Source organism: Polypterus senegalus, chromosome 6 (assembly GCF_016835505.1).
Source record: "Polypterus senegalus isolate Bchr_013 chromosome 6, ASM1683550v1, whole genome shotgun sequence".
Lineage (NCBI taxonomy): Eukaryota > Metazoa > Chordata > Cladistia > Polypteriformes > Polypteridae > Polypterus > Polypterus senegalus.
Window position 1 is genome coordinate 162237685 of NC_053159.1, and position 27799 is coordinate 162265483.

Sequence of the window (27799 nt, forward strand, 5' to 3'; positions counted from 1 at the left end):
CCAGGACTAAGGTAACATTAAATACAGCCACGGACATAGCGAGATGGCACCAGCACAGCTGGGAACCTTCGATGCATGTACACCGAGCAGCTCCGCGTGAACTGGCGCAGTGCACAGATAAAGGCAATAGTTCCAAAGAGCTGAACAAAACCGAATTACACAATTGAAAAGGCAGCAAAAATATGAAGCGTCTGATAAGCATATTCATAAATCCAGCTACTGCGGAAACAAAGCACACGGTGGAAAAAGTCAATGTCCGCTAAAGGAAGACAGTGTAAAAAAACCCGTGCATGCAGTGTGTCAGGTCTCAGATAAAGAAGAAGGCGAGCTGTTTATTGATGCAGTAAGAAGCGAATCGATGAATGAAACCTGTCATCTTTACAGCGATTGACAAACACGGAATGTAACTTGAACACAACACATCCTACAAATACGAACCTGATTGAAAGAAATAATGATAATCAAATCCTTGATGACAGCAACACTCAGTAACACTCACAAAACAAATACTGTATATTGACAGTCATGTTACGTTATTTTTTTTATTTTTTTTTTTTATTTTATTAATTTTATTACAATCAATACATAGCAATCAAGTTTTACAAAAAAAAAAAAAAAAAATTATGCTAAGAACAGATCGATCCCCACCCTTGAGAGAGAGAGCAAGCCAAACGGTGTAAAATTTAAGGCTTTTAAAAATACCTAAATCAACAAATTCTCTGTGCTTTATAAACATTTCAAAATATTACTGATTAGATCCTGCCATGTTTTGAAAAAGTCTGCACAGATCCTCTAACTGAGTATTTGATTTTTCCAATTTTAAATAATATAACACATCAGTTTCCCACTGACTTAAAAGAGGAGAGTTTGGGTTCTTCCAGTTTATCAGAATAAGTCTGCGTGCCAACAGTGTAGTGAATGCAATCACAATTTGTTTGTCTTTCTCCACTTTAAGACCCTCTGGAAGAACCCCAAACACAGCTGTTAATGGGTTAGGAGGGATTGTGAGTCCAAGACTGTCTGAGAGGTAATTAAAATTTTTGTCCAGAATAATGTTAATTTGGAGCAGGCCCAGAACATGTGACCTAGTGAGGCTGGGGCTTTTGCAGCGTTCACAGGTTGGATCATGCCCTGGAAACATTTTGGAGAGTTTTAGTGAGACAGATGTGCTCGATATATAATTTTGAGTTGTATAATTGTATGCTTTGCATATGGAGCTTGAGTGAATTCTCTGCATTGCTACTTTCCACTCCTTTTCTGATATATTAATTGAGAGGTCATTTTCCCAGTGTCCTCTTGGATCTTTGAAAGGAAGGGATTGTAAAAGGATTTTATATATTGTAGAGATGGAGTCTAACTCCTTGAAATTGAGCAATAATTTTTCCAGCGTGGATGAGGGTGCAAGATGAGGAAAATCTGGAAGGTTCTGTTTAACAAAGTTCCTGATTTGAAGATAGTGAAAGAAATTTGTAGCTGGAATGTTAAATTTGGAATGTAATTGTTCATAGGATGCAAAGACGTTGTCTATATAAAGATCTCTAAGCAAGTTAATTCCAAATTTTTCCAGATATTAAAACTGCATATGTTTGTGAGGGTTGAAAGAGGTGGTTCTTTTGCAGGGTGCCACAGAAAGAAGCTTCTCCGTCTTAAAATGCTTTCTACATTGGTTCCAGATTCTAAGTGAGTGGAGCACAATTGGGTTATTAGTGTATTGCCGATAGCGTGTGTTTATTGGAGCACAAAGCAAGGAATACAAAGAAGTACTGCAGGATTTTACTTCTATTGCGGTCCATGCCTGTGTATGTTCTTCTATTTGTGTCCAGGTTCTTATCGACTGTATATTTGCGCCCAGTAATAAAACTGGAAGTTAGGTAGAGCCATCCGCCTTCTGCCTTTTGTCTTTGTAGGTCGCTCTTTTGATGCGTGGATGTTTAGAATTCCAAATAAATGAGGTTATTGTTGAATCTAATTGCTTAAAAACGATTTATTAATGTATATTGGTATGTTTTGAAATAAAAAAAGGAGCTTAGGAAGAATATTCATCTTAACAGTGTTAATTCTTCCAGCTAGTGTGAGATGAAGGGTTGACCATCTATGCAAGTCTTGTTTAATTTTTTCCATACAGACGCACGAAATTTTGTTGATAAAGAGCTTTATGTTTACTTGTGATGTTTACCCGAGGTATTTAAACTGTTCTGCAATGATAAAAGGAAGGGTGTCTAATCTAATATTATATGCTTGCGAATTCACGGAAAGAGTACACTTTTATTCAGATTAATTCTGAGACCAGAGAGCTTTTGAAATTCTGTGAGTGCTGCTAAGACTGCAGGCACAGAATTTTCTGGGTCCGATATATACAGTACCATGTCATCTGCATATAATGAGATTTTCTGTTCCAGTCCTTCTCTGCTAATCCCCTTTATCTGATCAGTATTTCGACAATGTATTGCCAGTGGTTCAATGGCAATTGCAAACAGCAGTGGTGACAAAGGGCATCCTTGTCTTGTGCCACGTTCTAGTTTAAAGTAGTCTGAGCAAATGTTATTGATGCAAACTGAAGCTTCTGGGTTAGTATACAGTAATTTAATCCATGCACAAATGTTGGGCCAAACCCAAACTTCTCCAAAATAGTAAAAGGTATTTCCATTCAATCATGTCGAATGCTTTTCTGCATCCAATGATAATAATATTTCTGGGGTGTTTGATTTAGTTGGTGAGTATATTACATTAAACAGGCGTCGAAGATTTGAAGATAAGTGTCGGCCCCTAATAAATCCAGTTTGGTCTTGTGATATTACTGAGGGAGCACTTTCTCCATCCTTCTAGCTATGATTTTAGAGAGTATTTTAACGTCGTTATTCAGAAGTGAAATTGGTCTGTGTGATGCACATTGTAATAAGTCCTTATTTTGTTTTGAGAAGACAGTGATTAGTTCTTGGCGAAAGTTTTGTGGAAGAGATTGGTTATCTCTGGCTTCTGTAAATGTTGCTAATAGGAGGGAGCTAGCTGAGCGGAGAATTTCTTGTAAAACTCTGCAGGGTAGCCATCAGGGCCTGCTGCTTTTCCACCTTGGAGTGACTTTATAGCATCCAGTAATTCTGATAATGACAGAGGTTTATCGAGCTCCTCCACACTAATAGCGTCAATTTGTGGTATCTGTAATTTATCCAGAAATGCATTAGATTGTATATTGTCTTCTTTAAACTCAGTAGTATATAGGGATTTATAGTAGTCTCTAAAAGTGTACATTATATTTTTGTGTTCGATGATTTTATCTCCATTAGTGTTAGTAATTACGAGATTGCGTTGCATCTTGCTTGTGAATTTGTTGCTAAAAGCTTATTAGCTTTCTCTCCATGTTCATAATAATGATGTCTGGATTTGTAAATTAGTTGTTCGGTTTCTTTAGTTGTCAAGAGGTTTAATTCTGAATGTAGAGCCTGCCTCCTCTTATGTAGAGTCTCGCTTGGTAGTCTGGCATGTTCTTCATCTATTTTAGTAATTTCGCTTTTATCTCTGCTACTTTCTTCGCGGATTTATTTCTGTGGGAAAGATATGAGATAATCTGTCCTCTTAAGAAGGCCTTAAGAGTTTCCCAGAGTATTCCTGCAGAGATCTCAGGGGATGTATTTGTCTCTAGAAAGAATTCAATTTGTTTGGATATAAATTCAGTACAATTCTCGTCAGCTAATAGAAGCGGATTGAGACGCCATCTGCGGGTGAGTGTATGGGGCTTAGTAATTTCAGCTCCAAGATCATCGGAGCATGGTCTGAAATAACAATAGCATCGTATTTACAAGATTTAATCTTAGGCAAGAAGTTATTATCTATAAAGAAGTAATCAATCCTTGAGTAGCAATGATGTACTGGTGAGTAGAAAGAATATGTTCTTGAATTTGGGTTTAAAACCTCCAGGGATCTGATAAGTTGTGATCAGTTATAAACTTTGTAATTATCTTTGCGGTGTTAGTTGCGTTCCCCTGTGGAGGAAGTCTTATCTAAAAGTGGATTTAGAACACAATTAAAGTCCCCAGCCATTATAAGTTTATGAGTGTTCAGATTGGGAATGGATGCAAATAAATTTTGTATAAATTCCTTATCATCAACATTAGGTGCATAAACATTTATCAAAATCATTTTACAGTTAGATAAGTCTCCCATGACCATCACATATCTCCCTTCAGGATCCAATACTACATCTGATGCTACAAATGGTACTGTTCTATGTATGAGAATTCCCACCCCTCTAGTTTTCTTTGTAAAACTAGAATGGAACATTTGGCCAGTCCAGTCTTTTGCAGCGGAACTGATCCTTACTTAGTAAGTGGGTTTCCTGTAAAAATACTATTTTAGCATTTAGACCTGTTAGGTGAGAAAGTACTTTCTTTCTCTTTAATTCGTGATTCAGGCCTTTAACATTCCAGCTTACGAGTTAACTGTCCCATCATGGAGACACTGATTCTGAGTTTTTGGTGTCATATTATAGTCTTAACTGGAAGTGAAATAGTTTAGGTCTTAATTTCCTATTCCCCCAAGAGTTGTTGCCATGCAGCTTATTATTACGTTGATAGTTATAATTATAAAGATTGAGATGATAGATTAGATATAGATCAAGCCTGCTCTCTTTCTCTTCCCCCCTTAACCCCCACCCTCCCTTTTTGCCTCCCCAGGTGAGGCTAAAACCCACTTCATGCAGTCCCAGTCCTCTGACATACCCAGAGACAGAGCACGTCCAAAGCACATCAAGCCCCCATGCAGTGGCTTTAAGGTTAAAAGATAGAGATATCTGTTACCAATATAGTCTTTAAAAGAGGAAAAAGAAAAAAAAAAGAAAAGAATTTTGCACTTAATATATATACATATATATATATACATATATACATACATATATATATATATATATATATATATATATACATACATACATATACATATAATCTTCATCAATTTTAGTGCATTAAGATGATATCCCCAGATAATAAACCCAGGTGATGGTGTTAAAGATGTGTCCAAAACAAGCATAACAAGTCTTAATGCAGTAATAGCAATAACAGCAAACCAAGGGTATGATATTGAACAGTCTCATTTAGGGTACACATGAAATAATTAGAAAAGAAAAAAGAGGAGGAAAACGTAATTAAGCACAATAAAACATAAACATTTAGCCCTAGTAATACTAAGTAATGATAAGTAATAAGTAAGTAATAATAATATAAGAATATGAGAATATATGCTGATAAAAAAAACCCGTATTTTAAAACCAAATAGATCAGACATTAGATTATTAATCCTAGCTTTATCATTTACCGCCATGACTCACAATTATGTATCAGAATAGTCCGGGATCAGCTTTCTTAACTCATTTTCTGCCTCCTCCTTGCTAGCGAAAACATAGAAATGACCCTGCCATTCCACTTTCAGTTTTGCGGATACAGGAGGCCGTATTTGACATTGGCTTGCCGTAGCAGCTGTTTAATATTATAGAAGGCGGCGTTTATAGCTGTTGCTGGAGAGAAGTCAGGGAAGACGCGAATGTGGCAATCTTCATATATAATATCTTCCTTTTTTTTCCTGAGGAGTTCCATCACCTCTAACTTAAATGATAATCGTTCAAAACGAACTATAAAAGATCTTGGTCGGGTCTGACGGTGTTTGATCAGCGTCGCGTAAGCGCTGCTATCTCAGATTCTGCTTTAAAGTCGCCCCGATTATTTTAGAAAAAGTTCAGTTCGAATTTCACGGGTTTAAACTTTCGATTCTCCGGCAGGCCTTCAATTCTGACATTATACCTTCTATTCCCATCTTCTAAAGCAGCCAGTCTGTCTCCAAGTTTTTCTCCGAGTTTTTTACATTCCGAACTGACATTTACTGCTCTTTCCTCGGCACTGGCAGCTAGATGTTCGGCTATTTCGATCCGATTCGTGAATGTCTCACTAAGATGCTCCAATCGATCAGCAAGCGTGCTCAGTTTAACTGAGTTTTTCTCAATGCGCTCTTCAATTTTACCCAGCACCTGTCGAAGTTCTAGTTGTACCTCTTGGCGCAGCCTTTCATTTGCCTGTTGGATTTCCTGTTTTAATTCCTGTTTCAGTCTCTCAAGTGCCTTTGCCGTTGCTTTCTCATTAGCCTTCTCGCTTTTCTTTATATCTTGCCTGAGCTCAGCGAGCAACACTTTCAGTTCAGATAGCTGAAATGTGCCTTCTTGTACCGTAGATGAAGCAGCAGACTCTGCTGAAGCGGTGTCCCGCTGCTCCAGTCCCGCGTATTGCGTAACTGAAGCCGCGGACCTCCCGGCCTTTTCCAGTTTCAGGTAATCCTCTCCAATCGGCGAGCTATCCACATCTGCACTCACGATCGCACCTTCGCTCCCCTTTCGCTCTCAGCGGCGGCGATGTAGCGGACCGTGGTCCCGAGGAGTCTGTACTTTCGCCCATCTGATCCAGGTCTGTCTCTGAGAGGCCGTATCTCGAACTAGGGCTTGCTGATCGCAGCTTGGATGTAGCTTTAGTCTTCGATTCTTTCGGACCCCCTTCTTGTTGGCCATGTTTATATGTGTTTACATATACTGTAGCGGTCCCTCTCGGGTTGAATAAATACAGGATATCTCAGAATAATAAGCAAATAATATGAAAAATAGCACCACTGCTAGCGGAGCTCCACTTCAGACGTCCATCTCTCGCATCGGACGAGACCAACATGTTACGTTATTTTTAAAATGTTCCCTTTTCTTTCTTTTTGAACACACTACTTCTCACGCTGCAGCGGGTATATATATATGTATATATATATATCCCGCTCTACATCTCAAATAATGGATACTTTATTAGCCATCAATGATTGTTTTGGTAAAGCCATACTCAGTGTATTCATTAGATGAGCGGTAAAAAGTAAGAGCGAGGGAGGATGACTCATTGAGGCATGCAGGCTGTAGTCTTGCGTCAACTCTATCTGAATTAGCGATCACATTTGAAAAACATATCTTTTCAAGTTCTATTTAGTCCATATGTGTCAAACTCAAGGGCGCGGGCCACATCCGGGCGTGTAATTATATCCGCCCGAGATCATTTTATATATTGTATTATTGTTATTAAAGCCCGGGTATATGAAGCGCTGGTAACACAATAAACTACAGATCTCATAAAGCAGCGCTTCAGCTGCCTTGCATCAGGGTAACCTGAATGCAATTCAGAAGATACAGAAAACAGCATAATTAAATAAGAATCTGACACTTCAGCGGACGATTTAACCCGTGCACAATCACAAAGTGATTTCAAGTGAAGCTGCTTTTATGGGAGACACAAATGCACCAGTTCACCTTGCCCCACTTTCCCTGTTGCCAAGTACTGTTAAACCAAGTCGTCACTACGGTGTTCCCAAATCGCACTTTGCTGATAAACTGGCGCACTGCGCACTGAGTTTACGGCGCTTTGGTGACTTTGATGAACAAAAAGTCCGTCTACATGCGGCTCGAACCTTGTGCATGTTTGGTAGCACATATCTGTGTGAGAAGCTCTTCTCAGTGATAAAGACTAACAAAACAGCACACAGGAGTAAGCCTCACTGATGAGCACCTGCAATCCATCCTGAGAATCTCCACAACACAGAACCTCACAGCAAACAGAAACGAACTTGTGGCCAAAAAAAGGTGCCAGGCGTCCAGCTCTAAAATGACATATGAGCAAAGACAACTGAATGATTTGATTTGTTATTGCGTAGAGCGGGAGTCAACCGTTTAACAAACAGCGTATTGCACTGATCTGAAATAGCTGTGTGTGTATATATGTAGATATGTATGTATATGTATATATATGTTTATATATGTGTGTGTGTATATATGTGTATATATATATATATGTATTTGTGTGTATATATGTGTGTTGTGGCCCCCGGCCGGGGCTGGAGCCCGGCCGGGGCGCAGGAGGCGTGAGGAGGGCTTGTGCCTCCTCCAGACCGAGGCGTCCGTCCTGTTTCTGTTGGGGGCCACGGGTTGAGGGCATGGAAGCCCTTCCCTGTAGGGGCCCGTGGTCACCGCCAGGCGGCGCCCCGATGCCGGTTTATCCCGTGCGGTTGCCGGTTGGGGCTGGAGCCCGGCGGGCAGCCTTGGAGGACCGGAGGAGGCGAGTGCCTCCTCCAGGGAGTGGGCGTCCGTCCTGGTTAGGCAGGGGCCTCGGGTACAGGGCTTTGAAGCCCAGCCCTGTAGGGCCCCGTGGCCCCCGCCAGGCGGCGCCCCGGTGCCTAATTATCCCGGGAGCCCGGCACTTCCGCCACACCAGGAAGTGCGGGGAAGACTTTGTGTGGCACCGGAGAGCTGCCAGGAAGACAGCCGACACTTCCGCCCGCGCTTGGCGTGGCTAGAGGCAGAAGCACCTGGGGCTCATCCGGGGCATTATTTAAGGGGCCGCCTCCCTCCAGTCATTGGTGGAAGTCGGGAGGAAGAAGGACTGAGCTGGAGAGTGAGGACAGGAGGCGGCCAGGAAGGCACAAGAGACTGTGGGCCCTGGACTTTGGGGGAATCGGTGCAAGAAGGCACTGGGGTTGCGTGAGTGCACTGAACTGTAAATATTAGTGTAAATAAAAGTGTGTGGAGCAAAGTATGCTGTCCGTCTGTCTGTGCCGGGGCCAGCCTTCACAGTGTGTATGTATGTATATGTGTGTATATATGTGTGTGTATGTATGTATATGTGTGTATATATGTGTGTGTATATATGTAGATATATATGTATGTATATATGTGTATATGTATAGATATGTATATATATATATATATATATGTTTATGTGTGTGTGTGTAAATATATATATATATGACAACAACACTCATCACTCACAACAGTGACAAAACAATTACATTGACAATCATGTTACGTTATTTTCAAAATGTTTCCTTTTCTTTCTCTTTCCTTCTTTAACACACTACTTTTCGCTGCCAAGCGGGTATTTTACTATATATATATATATATATATATATATATAGATAGATAGAGTATATATATATATATATATATATATATATATATATATATATATATATATATATATATATATATATATATATATATAGATATGAGAACAACATAGATAGATAGATAGACAGATAGATAGATAGATAGATAGATAGATAGATAGATAGATAGATATGAGAACAACACTCATATCAATGACAAAACAATTACATTAACAATCATGTTACGTTATTTTTAAAATTTTTCCTTTTCTTTTTCGTACCTTCTTTAAAACACTACTTCTCGCTCTGGCCTTGGTATTCTACTATATATATATATATATATATTGTAAAAGGCTATATAGCCCGACCCGGCACAGACCACGCAGAGGCAACGTGTACAAAACACACAGGCTTTTATTTTTCTTCAGCTGTGTGACACGTCTTCCCCGTGCCACACAGCCCAAACACAGTCCAAAGCACCAAACAGAATACACACCACAATTCTCCTTCACCTTTTCTTCCACCACTCCTCTGCAAGCTTAGTCCTCCTCCTCCCAACCCTGGCTCTCCGAGTGGTGGTGGCTGGGGCCTTTATAGCCCACCCAGAAGCATTCCAGGTGATTAACCACCTGGTCCTAATTGAACTTCCGGGTGGGGCTGAAAGCTCGTCCAGCCGGGCTGTGGGAAGCAGGCAGCTCCCCCTAGCGGCCATGCCGGGCCCCAACCAAGCTGTGGAGGACTCCATCTCCCATGGAGCCCTGCGGGCGGTTGAGGAATCACCGTCGGCCAGGGAGGCTGCCACCAAGCGTCCCGGGGGAGGTATTGGACGGCCCATGGCGACTCCCCCGGCTGTCCATCACAATATATATATATATGTTTGTGTGTGTATATGTGTGTGTGTGTGTATGTGTGTATATATATATATGACAGCAACACTCATCACTCACAACAGTGACAAAACAATTACATTGACAATCATGTTACGTTATTTTCAAAATGTTTCCTTTTCTTTTTCATTACTTCTTTAACACACTACTTCTCCGCTGTGAAGCGCGGGTATTTTGCTAGTTTTGGATAAAGGAGCATTGAAATCACTGGATGGAATGATTGTCTCATTAGATTGGATGGCCAGAACAGACTCCACTATGGAAAGCCCAATGTGGGATGAGTGGCCAGTTATTTGAGATACCCAGGACTGTGATTTTGTTTTTGAGTTTCTGTTTTACAGTTTTAAGCTCCTCTGTTGTAAACAGGCCATAGTTCATCAAATAATTAATGGACAAAGACTTAGTTTCTATTTATTTTTGATCATTTTCAATCATGCTCTCTGCATGTTTCAACAAGTCTGCATTTAAATGTGTACCAGTTCTGCATTTAGTAATTAGTATAATCTTTACTTGTATTTTAACAGAGAATCGTCCACAGCATTCTGTGCCTACACTCAGTGAAGAGCGCTACACAAATAATAAGTTGTTGTTGTTGTTTCACCCGCACCAATAGCATACTACCATTGTACTTTTCTTGGTTTCTTGCCAAAAAAAAAAAAGATCAAACGAGACAAAATAGAAGGCAAAATAATGTCAACCCAAATGAAAGGGTTAAATATGTCAGCTCTGAAAGAAATTAAACAGAGTGATACTGTTTCTAGTTCAATGGGGCAGTCAGTGGTAGTGCTTTTTAAATTGATTTTGGGTGGAAATTTATTCTCCATTTGAACCACCGGAGAAAATTGGGAGTGAGCCTCAGCATGCACTTACAACAATAGGCCCCCTTCCTCTTTTCTTGAGAAGATGGGATGTACAAAAGCATTTTAAGCACTAAAGGTTTTATTGCTGTGGAGTTCAGCATAGAAAGATATATTGTATTGGATTGATTGTTAAATTAAAAAAAGAAAAGAATGCAGAGAATATATAGAACCAAGAGTCAATGAAACAGTATGTTTCTTGAACCTATTCACTGGAAATAAAATGCGTTTTAAAATATCACTATGTTATATGCCTCCATTTATTTATTTTTTCACCTGCTTAATACACTTTTAGTGCAATGGGTGGAAGCAGAGTCCATCAGAGCAGCCTCAAGTGCAAGGCAGATTACAATCCTGGAATATGTCCATGACAGGGCACTCAAACTCATGACAACATTCACTCACAATGGGCCAAAATAGAGTCACATAAAAACCTAAAATGCATGTGGAAGAAAACTCGAAACAGACAGTGATCATGTCAGGATTTGAACCCATGAATCAGGAGTTCTGAGGCAGCAGTACTAAATATTAAGCAACTGAGCAGAATATTATTAAATATGTTAAAGAATAATAACACACAGTAGGGTAGTTAAATCAGTCAGTCAGTCAGTGCCCAACCTGCTATATCCTAACACAGGGTCACAGGGGTCTACTGGAGCCAATCCCAGCCAGCACAGGGCACAAGGCAGGAACAAATCCCGGGCAGGGTGCCAGCCCACTGCAGGGCACACACACACACACCCACACCCACACATCAGGCACAATTTAGGACTGCCAATGCACCTAACCTGCATGTCTTTGGATTGTGGGAGGAAACCCATGCAGACATGGGAAGAACATGCAAACTCCACGCAGGGAGGACCTGGGAAGTGAACCCGGGTCTCCTAACTGCGAGGCAGCAGCGCTACCACGGCGCCACCATAGGGTAGTTAAATAAAATAAAAAATTTTTCATGTCTGATTTCTGCCTAAGGTCCATATTAGATAAGACATCCTGCAGCCCCCATGTCCTTGAACATGGACTGAGCAGGTTTAGAAAATGGATGCATCTAAAAGAACTACACTCAAACATAATAAAGTTCAGTGTCTTATGTCCAAGAGCTAATCTCCTAAATATACTCTAGATGGTTTACAGTTGCAGATATGTGGGCAATTTTCTGTCTGATGTTGGGTACTTTTGCTCCACAAATGGTTAACAATACTACTGAAGTCTTGGCCAGTTAATATATTTTTCCATCTGGCCATTTCCTACACTAAACAAAAACAATGGGTCCAATTTTAGAGCCATTTAGTTTAAAAGGTAATTCTCAATATTATGATACAATAAATAACAGGAAACACATTATATATACTAAATTACAAATTCACATACAGTGCCCTCCATAATTTCTGGAACAAAAGCACATTTTCCTTTCCTTTACTCCTCTGAGGTACAGCTTAAAATTACAAATCAAACAATTAAGTCATCATTAAAGTGCACATTATAGACTTTCATTTAGGGGTGTTTGCATAAATTTTGGTCACACCATGTATAATTACCACACTTTTTCTACATGACCCCTCAATTCAGAGCACCATAATGTTTGGGACATAGCAATGGCAGGTATATTAAAACAGTCATCTTTAGAACTTTTTTGCATATCCCTTGCATGCAATGACTGCTTAAAGTCTGCAATTCACAGACATCACCTGGTGCTGAGTATTTTCTCTGGAAATCTTCTGCCAAGTCTTTAATGCAGCCATCTTTAGCTTCTGCTTCTATTAGGGGCTTGTCCCCTTATGTTTTCCATATAGTATATGGGAGCATGCTCATTTGAATTTAAATGACCAGTGGTGTTGTTAGAAAGACATTTTCCATTCTTTAGCTTTGAAAAACTCTTGTGCTGCCTAAGCAGTATGTTTGAGATCATTATCTTGTTGTAGTATGAAGGACCAACCAATGAGTTTGGAGGCAACTACTGGAACTTGAGTAGACACCTCAGAATTCATTGTGGCATTGCCGTCTGCAGTTCCATCACCAATGAAGATAGTAAGCCAGGACTTGTGGCAGCCATACATGCCCATGCCATAACAACTCCCCACCATGTTTAACAGACAAGGTGATATGTTTTGGATCTTGGGCAGCTCCTTTTTTGCCATAACTCTGATACTGGTTCATGTTTGTCTCGTCTGCCCACCTATTTTTCAGAATTCTGCAGGCTATTTTAAGTTCTTCCAAACAATAATCTGGTCATCCTATTTTGTAGCTAACTAGTGATCTGTATCTTGCAGTGTGAATTTCTATTCATGAAGTCTTTTTTGGATAGTAGTCTCTGACATATACATATACAGTGGTGTGAAAAACTATTTGCCCCCTTCCTGATTTCTTATTCTTTTGCATGTTTGTCACACAAAATGTTTCTGATCATCAAACACATTTAACCATTAGTCAAATATAACACAAGTAAACACAAAATGCAGTTTTTAAATGATGGTTTTATTATTTAGGAGAAAAAATCCAAACCTACATGGCCCTGTGTGAAAAAGTAATTGCCCCCTTGTTAAAAAATAACCTAACTGTGGTGTATCACACCTGAGTTCAATTTCCATAGCCAACCCCAGGCCTGATTACTGCCACATCTGTTTCAATCAAGAAATCACTTAAATAGGAGCCGCCTGACACAGAGAAGTAGACCAAAAGCACCTCAAAAGCTCCACATCATACCAAGATCCAAAGAAATTCAGGAACAAATGAGAACAGAAGTAATTGAGATCTATCAGTCTGGTAAAGGTTATAAAGCCATTTCTAAAGCTTTGGGACTCCAGCGAACCACAGTGAGAGCCATTATCCACAAATGGCAAAAACATGGAACAGTGGTGAACCTTCCAGGAGTGGCGGCCGACCAAAATTACCCCAAGGCGCAGAGCGACTCATCCGAGAGGTCACAAAAGACCCCAGGACAACGTCTAAAGAACTACAGGCCTCACTTGCCTCAATTAAGGTCAGTGTTCACGATTCCACCATAAGAAAGAGACTGGGCAAAAACGGCCTGCATGGCAGATTTCCAAGGCGCAAACCACTGTTAAGCAAAAGAACATTAGGGCTCGTCTCAATTTTGCTAAGAAACATCTCAATGATTGCCAAGACTTTTGGGAAAATACCTTGTGGACTGATAAAACAAAAGTTGAACTTTTTGGAAGGCAAATGTCCCGTTACATCTGGCGTAAAAGGAACACAGCATTTCAGAAAAAGAACATCATACCAACAGTAAAATATGGTGGTGGTAGTGTGATGGTCTGGGGTTGTTTTGTTGCTTCAGGACCTGGAAGGCTTGCTGTGATAGATGGAACCATGAATTCTACTGTCTACCAAAAAATCCTGAAGGAGAATGTCCGGCCATCTGTTCGTCAACTCAAGCTGAAGCGAACTTGGGTGCTGCAACAGGACAATGACCCAAAACACACCAGCAAATCCACCTCTGAATGGCTGAAGAAAAACAAAATGAAGACTTTGGAGTGGCCTAGTCAAAGTCCTGACCTGAATCCATATGAGATGCTATGGCATGACCTTAGATAGGGGGTTCATGCTAGAAAACCCCCAAATAAAGCTGAATTACAACAATTCTGCAAAGATGAGTGGGCCAAAATTCCTCCAGGGCGCTGTAAAAGACTCACTGCAAGTTATCACAAACGCTTGATTGCAGTTATTGCTGCTAAGGGTGGCCCAACCAGTTATTAGGTTCAGGGGGCAATTACTTTTTCACACAGGGCCATGTAGGTTTGGATTTTTTCTCCCTAAATAATAAAAACCATCATTTAAAAACTGCATTTTGTGTTTACTTGTGTTATATTTGACTAATGGTTAAATGTGTTTGATAATCAGAAACATTTTGTGTGACAAACATGCAAAAGAATAAGAAATCAGGAAGGGGGCAAATAGTTCATCACACCACTGTATGCCCCTTAAGACCGTTTCTGATCTGTCAGACATGTATTTGGGGCTTACTTTTAGTGAGAATTCTTCTGTCATCAGCAGTGGAGTCCCTTTGTGATTACTGAGCTCACCAGTGTGTGCCTTATTCTTAATGACAGTAAATTTAGGTAATCCTAAGGTTTTATGTCTCTAATGGTTTTATTCTTGTTGTCAGCCTCATAGTGGCTTTTTTGACTTTCACTAGCACATATATTGGCCTCATATTGAACAATGCCAACTACAAACTCCAAAGGGTAGAAGTAAGCCGAGGTATCTTATGCCTGCACTAATAAAGCAATGAAACACACCTGAGTAATCACAAACACCTGATACACCAATTGTTCCAGTTGTACCCTAAAATAGGAGGACCATGTAGAAAAAGTGTTGTCATTTCTACATGGTGTGATCGAAATGTATACAAATACCCTTAAAGTAAATTCTGCAATGTGCACTTTAATCATGTCTGATTGATTGATTTGTAATTTTAAAATGTGGAGCAGAGGAGTAAATCATGGAAAAAAAAGTATTTTTGTCTCAAAAATTATGGAGGGCACTGTAGAAGATTAAAATATCAAGAGAGTACATTAGAAGAGCAAAGACTAAAGGGAAGTATCATGCTTAAAACGTTGGAATGGCTACAATTAATTACATATACTGCATATTATATTTTAATGGTTAAATATTTTCCATAGATAAGTTGGAATGGTTACATTCTATATCTGTATTGCAAAGCTAATTGATTGACTGACTAACTGATTGACTGACTGACTGACTCACTCAGTCATTAATAAAAACATTCTTTCACATTATGTTAAAAAGCTTAAATATTGCAGGATTATACATCTATAAAAGTAGGTATCTGCTATAAAAACACATTTCAATATATCAATAGTTAGTGGAAATCAAGACCCACAACAGAAAAGTCCCCCAAAATCGTAAAATGTTACAATTAAATCTCTCTATCATAATAAAAAACTTCAACGTCCCACGAGACAAGGCAGTGAGACAAAAGGACAAGTGTTGAACAGACTTTTAAATGTTTGACGCACTGCGTGACATGCAGATCGTGCAGCATGGCACAAGCAGCAGCAGCAGCAAGCCAGCTGATCGAGCACAGAGGAGGTAAAAAAAGGTATTTGTTTCCCATTGTATCACCGTTTAAGAGGGTTTTTTGGAGAAGTGATCGCATCTCCTTAGCGTGCGTTCAGCCCCCCTCTTCACAACGCGAGAGGCAAAGACGCAAAGTGGCTGGTGCGTACCGCGTCCCACGGGGGAAGTGGAATAACTGATTCACTACAACTTTATTACTGGCAAATATCAAGAAATAAAAAATGAATGAAAATGAATGAAATGAAAATAATCTCTTTAAATTGTATATTTGGTTAACCAAACCTGGGGGTGGGTAAGCCCCTTAGTTAATTCAAATTTGGTAATGATAGAAAAAAGAAAATTAGCCTCCCTATCAATATTTATTGATAAAAATGCTTAAACAAATGGGCTATTCTAAGGCGCAAGGTCCTTTTTTCATCACAGCACCATGTGCACGCAGGGAGTGATTGTACAGAGAAATGTGGCTTCCCAAATGAAGGCAGCTGTAGAGGTGAGCTGTAGAGTACACAAAGAGCTACACACGGAGGGACAGAAATACAGCAGAACAGAGGTCCAACATAATCAGGGAGCAACAGCATCAGTTTAAATGTTACCGTAGATCATACAGTGTTGACACATTGTTAGAGAGCAATCTTCATTTCTTTCTACAGCCCCGGCACCCCAAAAAACTTTTAAAACTCTCAAAAACAAAATACCTGTTTTTATTAGGTTTTACTAATGAAAAATCTAAAACACAATCTTTTTGAAAGGAAATTCATCAGTTTTGCTTAACATTACCTATTGTGATGTTATATTTAATCTACGAAGTGTAATTCGCGCAACTGGACGGTGGTGCCATCATGCATTTCATTTTACTGTGTACACCACATGTGGCAATAAATCTAAAACAAACAAACTCATCACACTGCATTTTTCAAAAATCCAACACAGTTGTCCACCTGCATATCATCATTTACTTTGCAATGCCAATCAACGATCACCACTTAAAAACAGAGCAGATTAAAAAAAAATGAACACATTTAAACCAATAGTGCCGGGCCACAAAGGAACAAAATGAAGCACAGTTTTTTCTATAGCTGATGGAGATGTTTTTTCACAATGTGAAACAAAGAGAAGAGTACAGTGCTTTTGAATGGGGAAAAATAATAGTGAGGAAAAAATAGTGACTTTTATTTTTTGTTGGTTGACTTTTATTCAAACCCAGTGTATACAAAGTACTAAATTTAGGCTTTGACAGCAGTGTTGAGTTGAGATTTTTAGCAGTGTTTACCTTCGATTGAATCAACTGTACTGCAAATCAACTTTCTAACAACACCAAATGCTGTTGCTGGGGATGTATTGCAATATAGAATTCTGCTTCTATTTCTTTGGCAACCCCCAAACATAGAGTCATCCAGTGATTCATGCTGTAGATAGTTCACAATATTATGTCTTTTAACTTATTCTTTCCCATACAATGCTTAAAACGTCTAGTTTATTGAATAGGATGTATAAATGTGCAGCCTATAAACATCATTACTATTTGTAAATATTGTTAAGGGAGTACATACATAAATCCCTGACACGTTATTTTAAGGAAATCAATGTGGACTGAAGAAATTCTAAAGAACTGAAAAATGTCAAATATTATCCCATTATATAAAAAGGGTGTTCAGACAGATCCAAGTAACTATAGGCCAGTAATCTTAACATGCATCACAGGTATATTATTGGAAGGAATTATTAAGGTTAAGATTGAACAAAAGGAGTTTTACTGAACAGAAGGGATGTGTTCAGATGTGGGAGGTCATGTTTCAATGAGAAATCAACAAAATTACAAAATCAGAGTGGGGTATATGGTATTATTTATCTTGACTTTCAGAAAACATTTGATAAGGCATGTCAGGGATGCCAGGGGCCATGACCCGGCCGGGACGCCATAAGGGACCGGATGTGGGTCTGCGCCCACCCTGGATCACGTGGGGGTCGCCTTCCTGGTTGCTTTGGGGGCCACGGGTACAGGGCATGGAAGCTCCACCCTGTAGGGGCTCGTGGTGACCGCCAATGCCTTAGGTCCTGGTGTGGCGGAAGTGCTGTGGGGAAGAATTAGGACGGCGCCCGGAGAGCTGCCGGGAGGAGGAATGCCGGGAACACCTGGGGCTCATCTGGGTCCTGTATAAAAGGGGCCGTCTCCCTTCATTCGAGGCTGGAGTCGGGAGGAGGAAGGACGAAGCTCAGGAGAGCTGTGGAGGCGGCCCGAAGAAAGGCATTGTGGCCAGGACTGTGACTTTGGGGTTTGTGTGCACTATTTTGGACTGGGTCTGAGTGACCAATTGTTGTAAATACTTGTAAATAAACGTGTTTGTGGGTGACATGAACGTGTCTGCCTGTCTGTGTCCGGGTCAACTTCCACAGGCATCACTTGTGAGGTTGGGCATCAAACTAAAAAAGGTGGGAGTTGTGTAGGGGTGTAGTGTGTAGATGGGTGCAACACTGGCTGAATCACAGTAAGTAGAGTGCAATGGTGTGAGGAACCTTATAAGAACTGGGTGAAGCCAAGAGTGGTGTAACACAGGTGTCAGTGGTAGAACCGCTGCTATTTCTAATATATATATAAATGATTTGGATAGGTATATAAATAACACGCTGGTTAAATTTGCAGATGATGCCATGCTAGGAAGATGATTTAGAATCTGTCGAATCATTACAGAGGGATTTGGAGAGCACACAGGCTTGGCAGATTTGTGATCTATGACACGATCATTTGATCTATGGCAGGAATGTTTTACTCATGAGTAATTAATTGTATGTAGCAGGATTAAGAGTGAGGAGCTCCAGTGATCTAATAATATAAGCCACTGATAAAAATAAAAAGAAACAACTACAAATATTGTATACAAAAAAGTATTTACTTAGTTACATAATACTTCTGATATTTCCAAATAACCAGAGGCACTATAAATGACATATGTTATTAGACATACTGTATATAAATATAAGACCTCTGTATGTATGGAGCAGTCTGCTCTGCTCACGCTCCACCACAGCCACTAGATGGGTGCATGCATATACAGTACTTTGACATATTTTTTGGTGCTTGCATCCACGTCACTTCTCACTACATAAGACTTGTGTGCAGCAAATGCCACCATGCAACAATAACGTTGTGTTAATGGCACAGATGAAGAGACACAATGTCGAAACAAAAACTAACACCATGGATCAACAACATGCAAGTGAAACACCTCCACAATGGAGGGCAAGGCTTGAAGTTTCCTATCTGTAGGTATTTTTTCTCAAGAGAAAGATTAATAGGAGTCATATGCCAGTGATACAGCTAAGATATGGTATCACCATATCTTATGAAAGCCAGTGGGGCCACAAACACAGATGGGTCCACGTCCTCTGCGCTGGGTAATTCTTAAGAGTTAGCTGACGCCTCTTCAAGTTCAGAAATATAGTAAAATACCAAGGAGTCTTCAGGTTATTTTTCATGCCAAAGACCACACACAGTTAGTCTTATATAACACAATTAATTAATTACAAATACTACATATCTTTTAACAGTTAAGGACTTTTTGCTGTGTAAAAATTGAGTCTTTATACTGTTAAAATACCATAATATTCTCAAACCTGTTTAATCCATATTAGAGTTGTAGAAGACTGGAAGATATCCTGACAACACTGGATGCCCTGATAGGGCATTAATACATCATAGGGTATATTCATGTGTATATTCCAACAGAGTCCGGGCTGCCAATGAACCAAACCAGCACCCCTTTTGAAAAGTGGGAGAAAACCACAAGCATATAAGGGGAGAACACACCAATTCCACACAGACGATGACTGGGCCTGGGACTTAAACTCCAAATGATGAATTTGTTAAATGGTAGCATTACTCATTGTGTCAATGTCTCATACTTGTTAAAATAATGTAATATTAAATTTAAATCAAATCTTTCGTTGGTAGTATCTGATTAAATTATTTGTGACATGTTAAATTTTTTCAAATTAGAAACTGTCTTGTCGAAATGTTATAAAATATTATCTATTTAACATTTCTTTATAAAGAAAAAAATTAGCTGTAATTACACTGTTTTAGCACAAAGACTGACATCTATTTCCCCACTGAAACTTAAGTACAAAGATATAGTACCTTTAATTGAGGTGTAGTCCAATGGATTTACCTACTTCCAATGGATTTATCTACCTTCTTAAATTACATATTACAGGCAGAGGAGAGAAACTTAATTTTTAATGCAATCTGATATCCCCAGAAAGTAAGCATAATATTACAATTAAAACAATCAGATAACAAGAATGAATAAAAATAGTATATACTTTCAAAATGCATTTATAATGTATTTACCTGAAAAAAAATCTCAAGCCTATGTAGGCAGAAAGCATATGCTTACAAACAGCTTCCAGTCAAAATCTGTGTACACTAGATAAAGTGCACTGTATAATACATCTGCAACACTAGAATACTAAGCTGTTTAATAAGGAAATACAACAAACTAAAATGTAATTCCTATGAGATTTTAGTTTGCTGTTTATGATGTGTGCAGATTATTTGGAAGTAAATACTGTACATCATTTCAGCAAAAAAGCATGAGTTTTGCATGTTTTAAGCAAATGGCTAGATAACACACGTAATGTGAGATTTTTTTTCCTGATCCCATGGACATTTTTTAAATTGTTTGCCATTCTAAAGCATTTGTTCATTTCAATTATTTCATTAGATATTTTCTCTCCTTTCTGCATCAAATCATGTGAATACATTTGTTTTCAGCCACCACTACAGACTACATGGGATAGGTAACTTATCAAAAAATATAATTTTTTGGTGAAGTATTTCTTTAAGAGCTATAAGAAAGAAAGAAAGAAAGAAAGAAAGAAAGAAAGAAAGAAAGAAAGAAAATACGTACTATTTTTAATGACTTAATCTTCTTAAAATCTCTGACAGTCAGATTATGTGAACTCTTTACATGTGGTAAAACTTTTATTAGGTTATGTGAACTCTGAAGATTTTCTGCACTTATTTTTATAATTATACTCCAGGGAAGTACAAGATATAAGATACTGATCAGGAGGTTACATTTACTAAATATGATTCATCTTCTATTTTTAAAAGTTAGATTTAATTGTATGACATGCTGGCCTATAATGGAAGCATGCTAATAAGAATAAATTGAATTTTTAAAGTAGGAGTATCATTGGCATGTTGAATGTTAAGTCTACCATTTTTATGTAAAGGAGGAGTTATTGACAATATGAGGCAATAAACACCCTAATAAGTAAATTAAGTTCCTACAATATAAAATACTTAGTTCACAACAGTCCATCCATCTATTATCCAAACCGCTATATACTAATTACAGGGTCACGGGGGTCTGCTGGAGCCAATCCCAGCCAACACAGGGCACAATGCAGGAAACAAACCCTGGGCAGGGCACCAGTTAGTTCACAACAGTCTGCTTCCCAAGACATGCATGAAAGGCCAGAAATGACAGAATGTTATATTCACATACACATCTTAATGCTGAAAACACAGTTTTCCAAATTACTGGAAAATACTGAGCAGTTTTGATTTTTGCTTTAAGTAAGGCCTGAAATCTCTAAAGTATAAAGCCATCAATGTTTAAATAATCTCTATACTTTTTCTTTAAAGGATTAGGATTTCTGCTTCATTTCTTCAACACATTTGGTAACAACTTGTTTTAACACAGTACTGCACCCTGGCTAAATGTTCCATGACATGCTCAATGACATTTGCATTTATTTTGTATAGAATATGGGTTGCTGGGCACAGAGGGGGAAAAAGCTCTGGCTAATTTGTTATATTGCCAAGCTCGTGTGGTGACTGAAATGTGAAAGGCAGCACAGGCTTGTTGAAATGTTAAATTGTGATGAATACTTTTACTAAGGCCACATTCTGGAGGTTCAAAAATATTGTTTGAAATATATAGTGCCTATGATAATTGTTTGCTGGAGGATTAACTGAGACATTCTCTATTCACTAACAACTTAATTTGTTTTAAACATAAGACTGCTGCAACGACCAGTGCACAACACAACCTTCACAAATACACCATTTTTGTAACCATATTTTTATAATGTTAAACAGTTTGCTCAGGGTCACATAGTATCAAATTCAGAATCACTTTTACTTGCCAGGATTTAATGTAAAGGAATTTGATTTGGTAGATTTGGAGATGCTTATAACAGAACAAATATCACAAACTAATAACATAAATAGCTTAAGTTAATAACGAAAAACTTCAAACAAAGTTGCAGAATATTATAATTATAAAGGTGATGTGCAAATGATGATGTGCAAGTGAAAGTGTGAGTGAATAGTGTGTATGCAAGTGGACACACATGTATGTACAGAAATGTACATACATGTACATCCCACAGCTGGGATATAAAATAAAATACATATAATAATAACAATAATAATATAATGTTTTAAGCTCCATATTATTTTCATCTGAACCATAACAAAGTAATATTTAGGTTAAATAAAAAATAAGATATTTACACAATTCTATGAAAATTTATACAGTAGATAATCCTCAAAGCATGTTTAATTTAGACCTGACCAAAATATGCCAGTAACAAGCAAAGAAAAAAAAAATACAATAACACATTAATAAGGAGTTTAGTGCAAATATGATTCTTAGTAAAAGCTGATATACTGTAATACACTTTATAAATGCTGCTTATGAATGCAGTTTGTATCCAAAAAAGTACACATGCCAACAACAAACCATAGTCACTGTCTTTATTTATGCTTTAGTCTATTTATCTGAAATGATAAAACGGTAAATAGTACATAACACACTTAAATAATAATATGTCAGACATTTTCTTAGATTTTCCAGAATATTTAAATCAAGATGAACAATTTTCCATTCCAATATTTTTAATTGACATGAAGGCAAATGATACTTTATAAAAAATGCTTGTAAGCAGACTATTACCTGTTCCAATATAACTTGACAATCAAAATCATCTGTCTTCTGGGAGGCTTGTGATTTCATTTCCATCATCTTGTATTGTAAATCATCTTTTAGCTGCCAGATGGGATGCACTGTACCGGCTTTGAATGATTTTCTGTCATCATCTAAGGCCTGCACTGTTTCCAATAGAAAGAAAAATGGTCTTGCATTGAATTACATTTAATCAAAACTGAACTGAATGAATATGCTGTTTAAATGTCAAAAATGCATACCATAGTCTTCCATTTGTAGAAAAAAATCTTTATTAATTCCATCACGCTGCAGGAAGTCCTGTAGTTCCAGGTCTGCCTTTTCTCTAAAATGTGAAGTAATAAAATGTAAGCCATAATTATCAAACAAGCATTTAAAATTGACACTTTTACTGATGATAAACATGTGATCAGAGTTTCACACTACATTTTAGCACATTACAATATACTAGCTAAAATGATATGGAAAAGGGGCTTCTTTATCAGAAGATAATGTAACTATGAAAACACTGAGACTATTTATGATCTGGGAATCTCTGAGAAAGGACCTCATTTTTATCTGGATGAAAGATTGTGGATAATTAGTATAAGGATTAAGTTTTATGTCATAATTATATACCATTATTATACATCATAAAGTATTGTTTTTTACCCTGCTTCCATTAATCTTGCTTGTTCTTTAAACCAAAACTGTCGATGCTGTTTTACCAATATTTGGTCTTTAGTCGTTTTTGCAGCATGAAATATTCTACGTATCTACAAAAAAGAAAAACAAATTTGAAGGTTACAGTAATAGCTACAGTGGTGTGAAAAACTATTTGCCCCCTTCCTGATTTCTTATTCTTTTGCATGTTTGTCACACAAAATGTTTCTGATCATCAAACACATTTAACCATTAGTCAAATATAACACAAATAAACACAAAATGCAGTTTTTAAATGATGTTTTTTATTATTTAGGGAGAAAAAAAATCCAAACCTACATGGCCCTGTGTGAAAAAGTAATTACCCCCTTGTTAAAAAATAACCTAACTGTGGTGTATCACACCTGAGTTCAATTTCCGTAGCCACCCCCAGGCCTGATTACTGCCACACCTGTTTCAATCAAGAAATCACTTAAATAGGAGCTGCCTGACACAGAGAAGTAGACCAAAAGCACCTCAAAAGCTAGACATCATGCCAAGATCCAAAGAAATTCAGGAACAAATGAGAACAGAAGTAATTGAGATCTATCAGTCTGGTAAAGGTTATAAAGCCATTTCTAAAGCTTTGGGACTCCAGCGAACCACAGTGAGAGCCATTATCCACAAATGACAAAAACATGGAACAGTGGTGAACCTTCCCAGGAGTGGCCGGCCGACCAAAATTACCCCAAGAGCGCAGAGACGACTCATCCGAGAGGTCACAAAAGACCCCAGGACAATGTCTAAAGAACTGCAGGCCTCACTTGCCTCAATTAAGGTCAGTGTTCTCGACTCCACCATAAGAAAGAGACTGGACAAAAACGGCCTGCATGGCAGATTTCCAAGACGCAAACCACTGTTAAGCAAAAAGAACATTAGGGCTCGTCTCAATTTTGCTAAGAAACATCTCAATGATTGCCAAGACTTTTGGGAAAATACCTTGTGGACTGATGAGACAAAAGTTGAACTTTTGGAAGGCAAATGTCCGTTACATCTGGCGTAAAAGGAACACAGCATTTCAGAAAAAGAACATCATACCAACAGTAAAATATGGTGGTGGTAGTGTGATGGTCTGGGGTTGTTTTGCTGATAGATGGAACCATGAATTCTACTGTCTACCAAAAAATCCTGAAGGAGAATGTCCGGCCATCTGTTCGTCAACTCAAGCTGAAGCGATCTTGGGTGCTGCAACAGGAGAATGACCCAAAACACACCAGCAAATCCACCTCTGAATGGCTGAAAAAAAACAAAATTTGGAGTGGCCTAGTCAAAGTCCTGACCTGAATCCAATTGAGATGCTATGGAATGACCTTAAAAAGGCGGTTCATGCTAGAAAACCCTCAAATAAAGCTGAATTACAACAATTCTGCAAAGATGAGTGGGCCAAAATTCCTCCAGAGCGCTGTAAAAGACTCATTGCAAGTTATCGCAAACGCTTGATTGCAGTTATTGCTGCTAAGGGTGGCCCAACCAGTTATTAGGTTCAGGGGGCAATGTAGGTTTGGATTTTTTTTTCTCCCTCATTTAAAAACTGCATTTTGTGTTTACTTGTGTTATATTTGACTAATGGTTAAATGTGTTTGATGATCAGAAACATTTTGTGTGACAAACATGCAAAAGAATAAGAAATCAGGAAGGGGGCAAATGGTTTTTCACACCACTGTATAAATGAAAATTTCTCCCTGTAAAAACATACATTCACATAAACATGAGGAATGATCAAAACTTTTGAGCCTGAACCTTAAAAGCATTTCCTACAGTGACATTTTTTTTAACTGACCAAAGACTAGCTCATGTGTACTAAAATATGTGAATTATTAGTGTGTAAAATTTGTAGTTTACAGTGTATATTTTTTGTTTCAGAACCAAGTTAACATGATGTAGCACACTGTACAACTGTTGGAAGAGTAGTCGGTTCAATGTGAATGTATTTTATTTGAATTGACAATAAGCTTGTTTCTCAGACCAGTCACCAAATGCCACATGCTGGACATTTTCTATCAAGACCAAGGAGAGCTGGAGGTTACCACAATATTTATAAAGGAAAAGCACAAAACAATTCCAAAAGGTACACCTTATAAAGACCATATTTTAATAAAGCCCAAGAAATCTGAGCAATTTTACACCTAATAGTTTGTTTATTGAATTGGTGTGGAAGGTGTAGACTTCAAAATAGAGCATTTCAAATAAAGATTGAACATGTAAACTCCACACAGAAGCAAGAGACTCCATATTCTTTCCATGTCTGCATGGGTTTCCTTTTAGTACTCCAGATTTTTCCCATATCCATCAAACTTACATGTTAGCTTAGCAAGTGCCTCTATGCTGACCAAATGCAGTTCTGTGTATGTATTCTAAAAGAGGATGCAAGCAGATGGGCATCATGGCTAGGTTGGTTATTGACCCTTTCTCGGCCAGGAGGCTATTATAGTGTAAAGACAGAGGGAAACTGCTCCCTAGAGCCATGTATTCATCCAATATGCTGGGGGGTAGCATCCCTCTGATATGGGTCCAATTTGGACACCCACAGGGCTGCATGGTGGGCAGCCCTGTTGGGGTCATTGGGAGCCACTAGAGGGAGCTGCTGGGGACGGGCTTCTCTTTCAGAATGGAATTTCCGCCTCACCCGGAGGTGCTTCCAGGATACAGAGCTGATGTGCCAGAAGTACCCCTGGAGCCAGGTTAAAAGGGAACACTCATCCTTGTCCAGGAGATTCACAGTTGGGAGGGAGTCCAGCAAAACTCACCTGGGATGCGTGGAGGAGAAAGAAAAAGATAAAGAAAATTACTCTAATAAAGAAGGAATATAAAGGTATTTTGATTTAAAAAATACTTTATTTGAACCTGAGACACATGTTGGTACAATTGTATATGATGTTTTTAGCCTCACCGATGCCCTGTATACTGTAGATCAGAATATGTATACATGAGTTACTAGTGCCATGTTCAGTTCTGAGTCCAGCACTGTACTTAGTGCTGCAAGGATAAGCATCAACTGGACTTGACTGAAAAAAATGGATTTATGGTTAATTCAACAAGATTTATAATACTGTTCTTTGAATTCAATGCTGTTAAAATATGTACAATGAACATTATTAGCAAATTCAACATAAGGCAAGGAATATTTTTGAAACAATTAAGCCTTTTGATTGCATCACACATTTAAAAAGTCTAGTCCCTAACTAAAATACTTTCAAATAAGTCTTTTTTTCTGACAATTATTAATTATCATTTAATAGGCAGTCGTTATTCTAATGGGGAAGCACACAGAACATTTATATTCCGCTTTCGCTAGCTTGTGTGTTTTATTATGCATACTAATATCTATTCTGTAATTTCAAAAGAATCTTTCTGTCAAACTCAAGTGGGCATTTCAGCCAAAAGTCTTTCAAGGATAATTATGACATTAAGGAAGCTCTATAGCAAGCAGAAAGAAAAGGCTTTTTTAATTGAATAAAAGCTAAGGTATCAGTTAAACATACCATCTGTTAAAAAAGATGTCTAGAGACAAAAAGATCACACTTCATATTGACATACACACATGTTGAATATCACATGACTTTCACTACAAGTCACTCAGCCACCATTTATTTTATGAAGTACACTTAACAGAGAGTATCATATTTAAGCACTTTCGCAGAAAAACAGGTTATAACTAGTAATACAAGCTTTTGATATAATGATTATTACTCTGACTTACAGATCCAGAATGATCATTAGTGCTGCTACCTTAGAGATCCAGCCAGGTCACTTTTTTGGACATTTCAATCATGTCAATTTAGGCTTTCTCACATGGTCTTCTACCCGCGTATCAATTACAACTTTATTAGGTTAACTGACCACTTTAAAATAGGCCCATCTCAGCAAAGGTTGTCTATAATCAAAACATTTTCACATACAGGGTTGGCCCCTGCCTTATGTTCAATGGTTCTGAGACTGGCTTCTCTTCCTTACACCCCTAAAAACAGACTGATAAAATTACATAGGAATGTTTAAGCATATTTTAAAATTAAGTAATTGTTAATAAATTATGAATAGAAATTATCCATCCATTCACCCATCTTCCAAGCCTCATGTGGAAGCTGGAGCCTATCCCAACAAACAGTGGTCACAAGAACAATCGCTGGACAGGATGCCAGTTGAATAGAAAGTAATACTTCTGTCATTCTTGCACATGCATTTTATTGTAAATTCATAACATCATTATTAAAATGAAGATTCCTTAATAGTGCAAAAGATTTGAACTGATTATAGTACTATCTCCCTAAAAAGAAAAAAAAGATTTTACAATTTATCAACAATACAGTTCAACAAATCACATAGTGGTGGGTTGGTATGAAACTCTGCTATAGTGCTGTAAACAGACTGAGACAAGATCTCTTTTGATCTTAACAGG

At 38.2% G+C, this 27799-nt stretch overlaps 1 protein-coding gene across 1 annotated transcript in view; it reads right to left on the reverse strand.

The window, feature by feature from the left end:
* Positions 1-27799, reverse strand: part of LOC120531755 (coiled-coil domain-containing protein 148-like) — a 233834-nt gene that overhangs the window by 135282 nt on the left and 70753 nt on the right. The window contains exons 4-6 of the mRNA XM_039757449.1: positions 23374-23477; positions 22965-23047; positions 22714-22868 (exon numbers count right to left, since the gene is read on the reverse strand). Of these exons, the coding sequence (XP_039613383.1) occupies positions 22714-22868; positions 22965-23047; positions 23374-23477 (342 nt within the window). The remainder of the gene's footprint in view (positions 1-22713; positions 22869-22964; positions 23048-23373; positions 23478-27799) is intronic.